Raw genomic sequence first — 13,611 nt, 5'->3', positions numbered from 1 at the left:
GTTCCCACACAGGACTTTCCCTCAATGACACTAATGGTGTTCCATGCTTTGCACACTGTCAACTCTTGGTTGCGGTCAAGCTTCTAACTGACTTTCTGAATTGCTCATAAGATAGAATCAAACAAACCGAAAGACTTTGTGTGGTTTGCAGACGTGTTGCAAACATATTGTGGTCAGAGCAGTACATTTTTCTTGTTGGCCTCTTTGTATCATAAACAGAATATTTGTGTAATGTTTATTTATTAGTAACATACCAGCACTAAAGCCCGGAAAGACAATAATCTCTTTTGTTTATTTTTTGCAACATTCAACCCGACTAACTGAAGTTCAACACTGTCCCTATACCGTTGGCTAGCAACTGATGCCCCTCTTTGCATTGCCATAAGAAATGTGGGTAACCAGGGAGCGAGGAAAGGGTTGTAGTGTTTGCAGTTGTTTTTTTTGGTTTTGTGAGGAAAAGAGAGTGATAGATGGAGGGCAGGGGGGTTGGGGAAGGCCTTAGTTGAACACCCTGGCTGGTAATATATGCAGCCCTATTGTGGCGATTCAATGCACCGTGCAATAATGGGGGGTAAGGAGGGGCACAAGGCGGTAGGGGAGCTATGACGAGATGTCTTCTGCCTCATGGTGTGCCCCCATATTCTGAAAACACACTAAAGACCAGTTCACATAAACCAGGCTCTTGTCCCAGTTAAAAAGAGCTTCTCCCATTCGTACCTTGTTTTTTTTTGGTGTCACTGAGGATCTGGCAAAAGACAAGAGCCCAAGGAAAGACACATTTGAAGACTGGCTTATTTTGCTGCACTGACAAGAATGCTGTGATACTTCAGTTTCCTCTGCTGACAGGTTGCGGGCAAAGTCTACGCTGTCATATGCACGTACATGTGTCGAGAGTACACGTCTCAGCTAATGCACCATTATCTCAAAAAGAGAAAAAGGATTACCATCATAAAGTGAGGTGAGAACATTTTCATTTTCAACATAAGCTAAAGTTTGTCATTGCCTGCTAAAATGCAAACCTAAAGTTAAATCAAAATGTATTAGGTGTTGAACTTATCGAACTTTGACAAAGGAAAGTTGATATGAAGTCAAGCTTTTGTTAATACCTAACTTGCTTTAGTTTGTTGATGTGCAAATGTATCAGAAGAGGAGAAGTAACTTAAAGTGAATCACAGTACAGTGATACACATACAAGTAATACATTGTATATGATGTTCAAACTACACATTTTAATAATCCATGTACTGGTGTCAGATATGTATTACTCCTGCAGAATGAGTGAAAGGAGCATTATTTGTGCTCTCAATTTAAACAGACAACGCCAATCAATTGAAGCTGCTCTGCTGAATGCTGGTTGGCGGAGTAGAGCAGTTGTTTATAGGCCTCCTGCTTTGTTTCGCTCTACCCCTTGTTAAAGCACAGACCATGAGAACAAAACCAAAGTATTGTATCTGAATAAAGATGACAAAGAACAATAGTAGCCTCTGTAAAGACAAGGCTGAGAAAAATGTAAGGGGTGAGGTTTTTTGGCGGGGGGAGGGTGGGTTAAGGAGTTTGGAGATGACAGAATGGATGACTGGCACAAACTGACCAAATTAGAACAAATCACTACTAAACAATAGGCTTTGGGTCAATGCATATTCCCCCGTTTGGCAAGCGGAAAACACTTTTTCCATGACTACATCCTGACTCATTAAAGAACTAATTCCTTAATGATGGTTTAGTTCAACTAAAAGTGTTTCAATGTTTGAACACACAACATTTTTTACATTTTAACAGCCACAGCTTAAAATATTAATTGTTATCCAGTTGGTGGAGACTAGAATTGAGGTAAGAGGAGAGTTACCATGTGACTTTATCAGGCGTGCAATGACACAACTCCAAATGATGCTGCTCCGCGTCTGCTGTATGGGAAAATGTCTGCTGTTTGCCGGCATATAAAATGTGTCATATTTATACGATTTGTAGGATATTGGCTAATTCTAATCTTTTCAAATCCAATTTATAAGCTTGCCTATCTGCCATGAATGCTGGAAATTGGGTACAAAACTGTATATTGTATTGCATATTTTTCATTCAGGTAGGATGTACTCACCCCGTCCCCAGGACATGATGTCACAGGACAGAAGAAGAATTTGGGAAGGGAGTGGAAAGCAGATGCAGTTGTTTATTCTTGCCTACCTCCTCCTCCTGGCCTTACCATGCATGGGCTTCCTCCCCAACTTTTGGTCCAGAGTGTTAACGTTGTCATGGGACTCACACACACACCAGTACATCACTGAGCAGGCTATTCTCAATGTCACCCTGGAGACCCTGAGGAGCACCAAAACATCTCAGGGGAACAATGAAGAGGAACAGGTGAGCTGATCTCAGGGTTTTTATTTTACATTCAGTATAAAACGGTATTAAATAACTACTTTTTCTATTACGCAAAGGGGTTGATAAAGGGACGTTGAATGAATGCTTGATTATTGTGTTCATATGACATTACAACTTAGCAGAAGCTTTTATCCAAAGTGACTCACATACACTACAATTTCTTAGACATGCCTACAGGAGCAGTTTGGGGTCAAGTGTCTTGCCTAAGGACACTTTGACATATTAACTGAAAGGGCTGGCGATGAACCATCGAACCTCTGATTATTAGACACTAAAGTTGAACCTGTGAACCCGCAGCTGACATTGAACACATAACTGCATCTTATTGGAAATGATAAATATCAGCCTGTATTTCTTTTAGACCAGACTGGGCCGTGGCTTCTGGAGAGCTGTGGGAGAGGTGGTGAAGTCCAATGCGGCCATGGACTTCCTGAGCAGCACCAGGTCCGACCCGGTGTACCACTTTGATTCGGAGCAAGTGGACAGCGCCATGGGGATGTTACGGCAGTTCTGGGCTCAGACTCTGCTCTCAGTACGGGCCAAAGAGTACCAAAGTGCTCGTCACAGCTTGGGACAGCTGTTTCACTCGCTGCAGGTACACAGCTGCACTGTAAAGAAACATCAGGAGGATTTGAGGAAGAGAGGAGAGGAAGTTGATAGCATGCTTCCACATTTTAACCTCTTGGCTTATTATTGGACATATTGTTCTAAATGACACCACAACCTTAATGGACAAATTAGAAAGTACCTGCGAAATTCAAAATTGTGCAAAACATCAGCTTAAATTAAGCCAGATGTGCTTTAAAGATTAAGAGTCAACTTCTTTAAAATATTGTTTTAGTGCTAAAAAGTTGTATTTGTATGTAACCATAGCTACAGACACTACAATAACCATTGAAAGTGATTTAAAACACTTGTCTTTACAGTCAAAATGTCATAAAAAAAATAAAGGAAGGGGACATGATCAAGAACATTAGGGATGTTGCTTTTGGGTCGCACTTTGAAGAGATTTTGCTCTGCTTTGATTCTTTGCACTTTAAAAAAAAAAGTAAATGTGGAGTGGTGATGTCGTGGATAACTCTTCCTCAAATAATAAAAAGGTAAAAACTAGGGTTGTAAACTCAAACACCTCATTTACGTTCTTCCAAACCGCTTACATGGCCACTCAATTGTGTTTCGCAATGGCTAAATATTCCCTCCCATGACGATCAAAGCAAAATGTGCTGAAAAAAAAAACACTCAAGTAATTCTTTGTATTTCAATCTTCTGCTTTACCAGGATTTCTACAGTCACAGCAACTGGGTTGAGATGGGCCAGCGCTCCATTTACCTCCACCTGCTGCAGCCAGAGGAGCCTGCCGTGCCTGTGGCTGAAGGTAATACTTCATATCTGCCTTGACATGTGCTTTTTACTCTGGAGTTATTCACACATTGTTCATTGCAATATATCTTGATTATCAAAATCAACAAAGGTGATGGCCTTCACTACAGTATTCTGGAATCCTATTAGTCAGTCAGCCTTTGTCACTATTCATTTTCTGGCAGCACACACTCAAGTGCAGACACACAGCTCAGTCAGGTTGACTTAGAGCTAAGATAACTAGACGAAAGGTCAGTTTGTCAATGGAAAGTAAGTTAGAACAGGCAGCAATCTGACTGGGTCCACCACCACACCAACATGTAGACATGCTTGCCCCTTTAAACAATAGAACATATGATTGTACTATTTCTACACTGTTCAATGTTAAAGACCATGAAAAACAGGTTTGCTGGAACGTGCCTGATGGATAGAGACGGGAAAACACTGAAAGCAACCATTTGAAAAGTGAAGCATGACAAACAGATTATCATTACTTTGCCTGCAAAAATGCTCATATTCTCGTGTTCCAGCTCCTCAAATGTGACAATTTGTATCTAGAAAACAAATCGCCAGATTGAGAGAAAATAAAAATGATCTTTAGTTGCAGCCTACATTTTGAGTTATATCCCTCATTGATGGTCATCATGACTATATACAGTTGTATGGACACATAACATGTGATATAATTATGATTTATGTCATGGTATTAAAATAAATTCAGTGATGAATACGTTAAAAATCTATTTCATCCTATGTAATTATTTAAATGTAGGAAGTTACTTTGCTTTTAATAATTGTTCAGACTAGTGAGAGCTGGCTGATGCAAACTGTGCCCAAACAATGAACATGACTAACCCTTCTTCCTCTCTGTCTACAGAAGACACTCCCACCTGTATGGAGTGCTTCAGCGCCACCTGTCGAGACAACCTCCAGCCAGGACTGACAAACACACAGCGAGAAACCCAGCTGCTCACCACCGGCTACTTCAGCACTTTCCCTCCAAAACCTTACGGTACATCAGAGAAAAACTTTATTAGTGCAGTCCAAAAAAGCAAAAGATGTATAACAACAACAACTACCAAATGCTTTCTTTTACTTTCCTTCTTAACCTCACTCGACAAAGCTTTGACTATTTCTTTCAGGCAAATGCAGTCATGGAGGTATTCTGGACAGTAGCCGCTATATGGGGGCCAAAGGGGGCATCAACAAGGACAGCACCTCCCCTGTCTTCTCCCCTCACCATTATCTCCATATGGAGGCTGCTAATTTGGCTATGGAGGCCACCCTGAGTGTACTGAGAGACCTCGGAGACACTGTGGGCCCTGAAACGTTCCTCAGGTAGGCTTTGAAAACTGTTTATGGGTAGTTCTTGTATTTCCCATAGTGAAAAATAGGTTCCCCTTATTTCGTTAGTATAGTATTCAACTTTGGATTGTTGTCTTACACACTTCCTTACCAGGCTCTTCAGTGTGAAGCAGATCCCTGCGTTGGTGTTTGTCATGGACACCACAGGCAGTATGTTTGAGGAGATCACTGCCGCTCGCTTCAGGGCTCACTCCATCATCGAGAGCCGAGCCAGCAACCCTGGGCTGCCTGGCACCTATGTACTGGTGCCTTTCCACGACCCAGGTGAGAGAAAACAGCTTATGTTTAACAATTATAATTCAAAAGCTACTGTGATACTTACACCTGAATAAAGAGGAAATACAAAAATAGGTGGATACCTTTAATGACCTTCTTAGAACCACAAAGGAATGCATCGTAACAGAAATGTAAATCACTGCTTTACCACAATCTATTAAGATAAAAACACCTTGCCACCAAATGAGTTCACCAAGAAAAACATTTGTATTCTCCACTTCAATATCTACAAGCTTTGTCCACCTCAAAATAAGTCCTCCTTAAAGAGGTCAAATAATACATCACAAAATGTCCAGTAGACCTAAAATGGGAGTTTAGGTTATTTCTTAAAAATGCAATCAGCAATCAGGAAAAGCAATGCGTTGCAAAAAAACCCCCAAAAGAATCAAACCTACAGGATGTGGTGAATTGTATTCCGGTCTTGGCTTGATTTCCTCCTCTGTTCAATGGTAATGGTCCTTAAGTCACACTGATTTCCTTGTTCACTTTAAATAGATAATATGAACTATTTAAAAAGAGCTGAATAATGTCCCCCCACTCAATTGGAGGCTGCACGGCTCCTCCATCACTCCTCCATGTCTCCACAAACATTTCCTCTCTCTCCAGCCCAAACTCTTCTCTTCCCTTGTCCCCCAGGCCACGCCCCCTTACACCTGTGATCCTTTAGGGAAGCAGATCATCTGACCAGGGGTAGCTTTGTGACAAAATGCATGGCAAACAAGTTAAAGTATGGTTAGAATGGATTTGGTGTAACCTGGGAAGAGTTTTAAGTATATAAACATTTCCCACATCTCAGCTTCGTGGCAGTTACACAGGATTATATGGAAAGATAGACTACATCTTTCCATTTCCTCTAAAGTTATCTTTATATTACCTTTTATTCAAAACCCTTCTTTTGAGTTGCCATCATGTTATGAAATATAAAAGATAAGTACATTGTTCATCATTATTCTCGTCGTCACTGAAATATTGTAATGAGTATGGAGTGATTATTGTGGGGATCTATACTATACTAATTAGGATTATTGCATCATTATGAACATTTCAGCAAGCCATATTGCAATTTGGATTCAATTGAAATTCTTTTTGCAACTCTACTTTGTATTAAGGGAAACGGATAGTTACTATAGCTATTTATTTACCATATAAACAGCTGTGTCAATCAAGAGTTAGTGAATGAATGTTTTAACTTTAAATGAGATGTAGTGGCCCTCCGAACTTTGGTCTTGCTAAATAAGTTCAATACGATGGAAGGTCTGCTGTTGTTGCTTGCCATCTAACACCTCTATCTCCTGCGCTCTGTAGAGGTTGGACCCGTGTTTGAGAGCGATGATCCAAACCAGTTCATCCAGCAGATGGATAACCTGATGGCGCTGGGAGGAGGAGACGAGCCAGAAATGTGTCTCTCTGCCATTCAGGTACATTTAAATGCTGTTTCTTCTGTAACAGTGTTCAGGTGTTTGAACACATTATACAGTATTACAATTGAAATCATGTGTAGCTGCTAATTTTCTATTGTGTGTGTTTTCAGCTGGCCCTCACTCACAGTCCTCCACTGTCAGAGATCTTTGTATTCACTGATGCCTCCCCTAAAGACGCCCACCTGTTTGATGCTGTGAAGGCTCTGGCACTTGAGAAACAGAGCAAGGTAAGATTTTATATTTTAAAGCATTCTTCTATAAAAAAACATGTCATTATCTCCGGTGTTGCACAAATGCATTTGGAACTTATGAGAAAATGTTCTGATGTGAAAAGCCTTCATCTAAATAAAAGGCATTATAATGTTACAGCTCACAACAAATGTAATGCTTCTGATGACATTACCAATTAATTACTAATTAATGACAGGGCCACTCATTCATAAAGAAGTTATCTATGTTTGCAGATACTTACTTAAAATAGTTAGTGAGTGTAAAAGGATTATGTAAATTGCCTTTTAGGATATTTTTGTTCCTGTAACAAACTTTATAAGTACACCCTGTTATTGTGTACAGAAATGGAGACATTTTATCATGTTATTTCCAGCTCAAACATTGGTCACATTTGAGGCTGATTTTTCCACAGGTGACGTTTCTTCTTACTGAAGACCCCAAATATACAACAGAGAGCAGAGGCAGAAAGAGGAGGAGGAGGAGGAGGAAGAGGGAACCTTTGTCTCCTGACCGTTTCTCTCTTTACTCCGCCCTGTCCTCCCTGTCAGGAGGTCTGACGATATTCACCACCAACTCTGACATCCGCAGGGTCTCGGCCATAGTGGAGGATAACACAGCCACTGACAAGGTGCAGCAGCCAGACCCTGTGCTGGGGATCAACCTCTACTGTTGTTAAGGCTGTACAAGGGCGTGGAATCAAATGCACGATGCAGAGACAAACAAAGTATCAAAATAAAGTGTTTTAATGTAGACAGGTCATAACACACTGAATACATAAAGCAACAAAACAAACACTCAATAAATTGTCTAACCTAAAAAACTACAAAAACTACTTACTTAATCTAACTCTATGGACGATAATAACTCTATGGACAATGACAAAATGATCTTACGCTGGAAGGCTTGGAACACACAAGACAATCTGGCAACGAGACAGGGGAAGACGAGAACTATATATACTAGACAGACAACACCAGGTGAAGACAATTAGACAATCACAACAGCGGGAAAACAGACAAGGCAGGAAACGTACTTTAGACAGATGAGGGTAGACAAGACTATCAAAATAAAACAGGAACCTATCTAAACACATAACATGAAACCTAAACTAGGGAACAATCTTAGCAGAGCCGTCTACGCACAACAACTGTTTAACCAAATCAAAGAAGGGATAAGTGATTACCTACATTTATGGATGTTTATCACTTGCCTCAAGTTCTCATCACTGATTGCTTACATATACTGATCGTGACCAGCAATGTTTTCTGTTTTATTTCAAAAATATTGAAGACGTTAGAGACAAAATAAACTGTCAAACAAACCACAAAGCCACTGAGACAAGCTTAGAGAAAGTCTGACAAAATATTGATTGTTATGGTCTCAGTAACTGAGCTACATCATGAATGCCTGTTTCATTCAGCTGTGAATATCTTCAACCACATTTAGGAAATAGTATGTGAAAAACAAACAGCTTTAAACCAGTAGCGTAGGCAGAAATGTATTTTAGGGTGGGCCTGTAAAAAATAGGGTGGGCCAGATTTTTCTTCTGCGCATCAGAAGCTAACAACGATCCCCGCCGGTACCGGTGGCAGATTACTTTTAGAATACTTTCTTTTTCCATAACAGATGGGTATGTTTTGGTGAACAGGAGACACGTATATTACTGTTTTAATGGCTTATCAAGAGCACAAACACAACATCTGGTTGGTGTCATTCTGGACAGCTCTCTCATCTGCACCACACATAAAACTATTTCATCGTCATCAGAACATGATCGTATAGATCGCTGCTAGATGAGGGCAGTGGGGGCTCTTCTTAGTGAACTTTGAGCCATCATTTATTTTGCAGGCAGCTCTCACGTTATTATGGCGCGCGCCGGAACCAACAATCAGTTTTACCGTAAATGAGTTTGGTTCAGAGGATAACACATACAACATTAATTAAACTCGATATTTGTTCACTTGAATTTCACTTTGAATTCTTGGATATTCTCAATGGGTGAATACATTTTTTAATTATTATTATTATTTTTTTTTAAATCACACCGAAGCTTTCTCAGGGTGGGCCAATGAGTAAACTGGGTGGGCCTGGGCCCACCCTGGCCCTATGGTGGCTACGCCACTGCTTTAAACATGCATTACATCTCTTCACCTTTTTGTCACTTAGAGGTAGTGGAAACAAGCTGTTCGTTTTTACATTAGCACATTATAAAGTTGCCTATTATTTACATATGCAATAACATTATAATTAATTTAAATGTATGTGTCCTTACATGTGAAGAATGTAAGCTCTCTTACTGGTTTCAAGCCCTTTCTGGAAAACAAATATTACACTCCTGAGCACATTTTTCTTCTTCCTCCCCAGGTGACCCTCCTCCATGTGGAAAGCAACCAGGATTTGATGTCCTCCCATTCCTTCAGAGTTGACAACTCAGTAAAAAACGTCACACTGCACATCACTGGCATCCTGACAGAGTGCATCCTGACCAGTCCGTCAGGTATCTGTGCATAAAATATATTAGTTTTATAAGCTGTTGGTGTAAGCTCAATCCAGCTGTGAAATACACTTTAACTTCCTCATAGAAATCTTAAAATACCACTACTTCTTGATAATAAAATAATCCCAGATGTTCATCTTCCTCTCCAATGTTAGACCAAAGTCAGTCTCTGCTGAGCGGGGACGGCCCCCTGGCAGCTTTAGACCACTTTGAGGGTCTGTACCGCATCAGCCTGCTCTCTCCCACACAGCCAGGCCAGTGGAAGCTCCAAGCCAAGAGCGACGGACACCTCACCTTCAATGTGATAGGTAAAGGAAATGTTGGACACATAAGATATGAACTAACTGCACTTGAACTGATAAAAGACACAAATATTTGCCTCTTGATCTGCACCAGGTGAAAGCAGTGCGGATTTCCTGTATTACTTTGCCACCGTAACCAATGAGACACACCCAGGGTTAGAAAGAGTGGAGGGAAGTCCAGTAGCAGGTGAGAGATTGGGATTTTTGTCTTATACATTTAGAAAATGTATCAATGACAGTCCCACAACGAGGAACGTGCTGACATTTAGCAAAACCACATTGTGATTTTGATTTCCCAGGTGTTCCTGCCTTTCTGGTGCTGGCTGTGATGGGCTTGGCTCCAGATGAGGAAGCGTCTTTCAGTCATGTGACGCTGCTGGGAGCTGACGGGGAGAGCCTTCAGCAGGTGAAGCTGAACGCCTCCTCCTCTTCCTCCTCATCATCCTACTCTGTGGAGGAGCTGGTGGGATGGGTGGACTCGGTTCCCAGAGCTCCTTTCTGTGTGCGACTAACAGGCCGAGACAGCAGAGGGAACACGCTGGAGAGAGTTTCCACAGAGAGGGTTCAGCCCACTCACGTTCAGATACAGGTAATGATAAACAAAACATTTACTGTGATGTAGGACACAATTTAAAAACCATTATTGGTAATAACTTCAGCTTTGTGTCACAGTTCATAACGTTTTCATTCAAAACAGCACAAATATCTTTATCCAAATGTTGCCTATGTTGGAAGGTGACAAATGTCCATAGTGATGAACCCGTAGAGACATTTTCTTTTAAGCTTTGGAGAGCGTTTTAGTGCCTTTTTATTTTATGTCCTGTAACTTTACTGTTTTGGTTCAGTCATTTCCAGAACAGGCTACAGGCTGCTGTTTTCAACACAAAAGTTGTGTTAAACCAAGCACTAAACAGCAGACAGAAAAGTTAGCAAAATGTAAACATTGTGGAGCATTTAGCCGGTAAATAACCAGATTCTTTCCTCAGGAGAAGCGAATACTTATGTAAGCACTCTCCCAGCCATAATACTGTGTCAGTGTTGTGTTTACATCTTGATCTGACCGAAGTTTACATAACTCAATTATTGTAGCATGAGTAGAGATAGATACAAATGAAACACTGACACCGACTAATTGATTTTCAGTGGAAGTCAGAATATCTCACTATTCAAAATGTGAAATGATGGCTTATCCTTAACCAACTTTTCATTCAACTCTGTGTTGGTGGGTTTTCGGATTCATTACATTTCACATTGATGTACCTTAATTCCACTGGCTCTTGTTCTGATCATATTTCATGGTTATGTGTCTCCATTTCTCCAGGTGTTGTCTGTCCCCCGCCTGGTACCCGGTAACAGCACGATGGTGGACTTTGACATCCTGAACCATGGCCCGGCCCGACTCTTCAGTCTGACTGCTGATGACGACTGTAAATATCTACATAAGAGAGGACCTCACAGGTAGAGCAAAAATAAAAGAAACGTAAATCTCCTCGCCAAGATTGGACTCTTATATTGCCATTTCATTTTGTATTGGTCATCACTGCTATCATAAAAATAGATCATGGAAAAGAGAATAGCAAAAATAAACGTTCATACATTTTGAGGACTGTTATAGTTAATTAGAATTTCTGTTCCTCAGCTTCCATGTTGCACAACAAGGGTCTTTCCGCGGTCAGGTGGACCTCCACACCCCTGCCACGGCTCAGGCAGGAGCTACCGTCACCCTCACACTCACCGTGCGCGCTCTGGACTCCCCAGACTCAAATTACGCAGTGGCTTACTTAACTGTGATCCCTCTGGTGAGCATCAACTAAAAAATAATATCACATTCTTTGATTGGAGCTTTATGATTTTATCCAGAAGTCTCCTGTATTTTTTTTGTACATACACAGTATTCAATTATCTTAAACTATGTACATTCGATTGTCTCTGTATTGCTGTTTTATATTAGGTTTATTTGCACAATTTAAAATGCAAAAATATAACAAAGATAAGAAATGATGTGTAGAGGACATCAAGGGACAGGACAGCCACTGGACCATTTGAAGCCTCCTCCTAAAATAAAAAATCAACACAAACTATACAGACAATAATATGACTTACGGGTTAAAGGTGTTGCAATGGTTTTGCACAATTTAATAATACACACAACAGATAACAAATAACAACAGTGCAGGAAGAGGCAAAAAATGTACTTAAAGCTTCTCCCTAAAAAATAATTTAAATCAGAATTGTATATTCATGATGTATTGCTACTACTGGATCAAGACATAATAAAAAAACAAATAACTTCCTTATTTCTCCCTGCAGGATCCGGACACGTCCCCTCCCTCCTGCTCCGCGGCACGAGTACAGTCCACCTGTCCCTCCACCTGCACTGAGTCCAGCTGGAGTGTTTCTCTGGTGGTCTCAGACAGGGGGCGCTCCGGCCTGGCCACCCTCCAGCTGCAGAAGGGTGAAGGCGTTCTGACTTTATTCCACAGCCCCCCACCCACAGAGGAGAGCCTGGAGGGGACCCAGCAACCGGCATACAAGGATACAACAACCATTGAAGGCCATCATCACCACAAAGCCAGATTACAGAGAGGAGACCCCCCTCTGAATGTTACTGATTGGGTACCGGGTTTGTCTCAGCCTCTGTGGGCGAGGTACTCGTCCAGCTGCTGCTCCCCTAAAGCTGAGCTGCTGGTTTGGGACACAGCTGGAAACATGAAGCGATGCCGCCTAACATCTGGCCAGCAGACACAGATGAGAGACAGGAGAACAGAGAGCAGCGGAGCCAGAAGGATTACACTCACCAGCGTCTCCGTCCTGGTAGGGGGTCTGCTGGGGTCTACTTTGTGAAGTCCATGGGATTACAGATGTTTTGCAGGTCAAACTAATCTGCGTGTTGATCACTGGAAAAGAGATGTAAAAAAAAGAGATACAAAAGAACAGAGGTAAAACTCGAACAAAACTAATTTAGAATTGAAATAAATGCACTTAAAACAAAAAACTGTCCTTGTTGGTTGGTGATAATGTGATTGCTACTGTAATTTGTGAAGAAGTTGCACTGAATAAAGAATAAATCATTTCATATGTACTGTCACAAACTTGAATTATTTGCGATTACAATACCTGATATCATGCAATATACAATGCTCAATAAGTAAATAATTACTTTTTCAGGAAGGAAATTGTGCAATTCTGATGGAAATAATAAATACAAATAGGTTTAAAGCAACGTTGCAAATTGTCATAAGTAGACATAATTAGTTTAAAGTGGGACTGTAGGGGTCTGATACACACATCCATATTAATGTGTCTTAACATTAATGTCACTGATTTTTTTTTAACCTATTTCTTTTGTCTAAATTAATTATTATTCTATACATATCCTCATACATTCCTCATACATTCCATATCCTGCTTCATTTCGGACCGCAAAGATGATATAAGATGCTTAAGTATTTTATTATTTTAACTTGACCGAGGCAACATCATTAATTGAGTCTGATACTTGTGATTTTTTGAGACACAACATTTACAGAAGTCTTGACAAAGGGTTTACATTGCTAACAGTAGCTGCTTATACTAAGGGATGTTGTTCTTACACAGACCTAATGTACAATCCATAAAAAAGTCAACAGATCTGAAAACCTAGGATCAGAGTTGTGCAACTTAAATTTCAATGAGACATTCATCAAACATACAAGAACATGTTGATAAAACAACCCGCTGCGCTTCAGTTCAAAAAGGATTTTCCCTTCCTACAGAAAACTTCAGAATCGCGACGCATCTG

General features: G+C 40.7%; 1 protein-coding gene across 2 annotated transcripts; it reads left to right on the top strand.

Annotated features, from left to right (window-relative positions):
• Positions 1–650: 650 nt before the first annotated feature.
• On the top strand, positions 651–12,918 carry vwa7 (von Willebrand factor A domain containing 7). 2 transcript variants are annotated; one of them, XM_034224693.1, is made up of 17 exons: positions 651–953; positions 2,081–2,358; positions 2,741–2,974; positions 3,658–3,754; positions 4,616–4,750; positions 4,881–5,076; positions 5,198–5,367; positions 6,685–6,797; positions 6,911–7,027; positions 7,444–7,659; positions 9,396–9,528; positions 9,684–9,836; positions 9,925–10,017; positions 10,130–10,419; positions 11,152–11,288; positions 11,470–11,629; positions 12,141–12,918. In XM_034224693.1, exons 2-17 carry the CDS (start codon positions 2,086–2,088, stop codon positions 12,672–12,674), a joined length of 3,051 nt encoding a protein of 1,016 aa, XP_034080584.1. In that variant the 5' UTR covers positions 651–953; positions 2,081–2,085; the 3' UTR covers positions 12,675–12,918. The 2 variants fall into 2 exon arrangements, with proteins under 2 accessions (XP_034080584.1, XP_034080583.1); XM_034224692.1 differs by having other exon boundaries at positions 651–958.
• Positions 12,919–13,611: the final 693 nt, after the last annotated feature.

The sequence above is a fragment of the Gymnodraco acuticeps genome, unplaced genomic scaffold, assembly GCF_902827175.1.
Source record: "Gymnodraco acuticeps unplaced genomic scaffold, fGymAcu1.1, whole genome shotgun sequence".
In the NCBI taxonomy this organism is placed as follows: Eukaryota; Metazoa; Chordata; class Actinopteri; order Perciformes; family Bathydraconidae; genus Gymnodraco; species Gymnodraco acuticeps.
The sequence above is the reverse complement of the archived record's forward strand: the minus strand, read 5'-3'. Positions and strand labels throughout refer to the sequence as shown.

Bases quoted from the DNA above. Each gene is read 5' to 3' on its own strand.
- vwa7 (XM_034224693.1), top strand. From the start codon at position 2,086: ATGTACTCACCCCGTCCCCAGGACATGATGTCACAGGACAGAAGAAGA. The intron at 7,028-7,443 runs GTAAGATTTTAT...ATTTTTCCACAG, and splicing joins CACTTGAGAAACAGAGCAAG to GTGACGTTTCTTCTTACTGA. The intron at 10,018-10,129 runs GTGAGAGATTGG...TTGATTTCCCAG, and splicing joins GGAGGGAAGTCCAGTAGCAG to GTGTTCCTGCCTTTCTGGTG.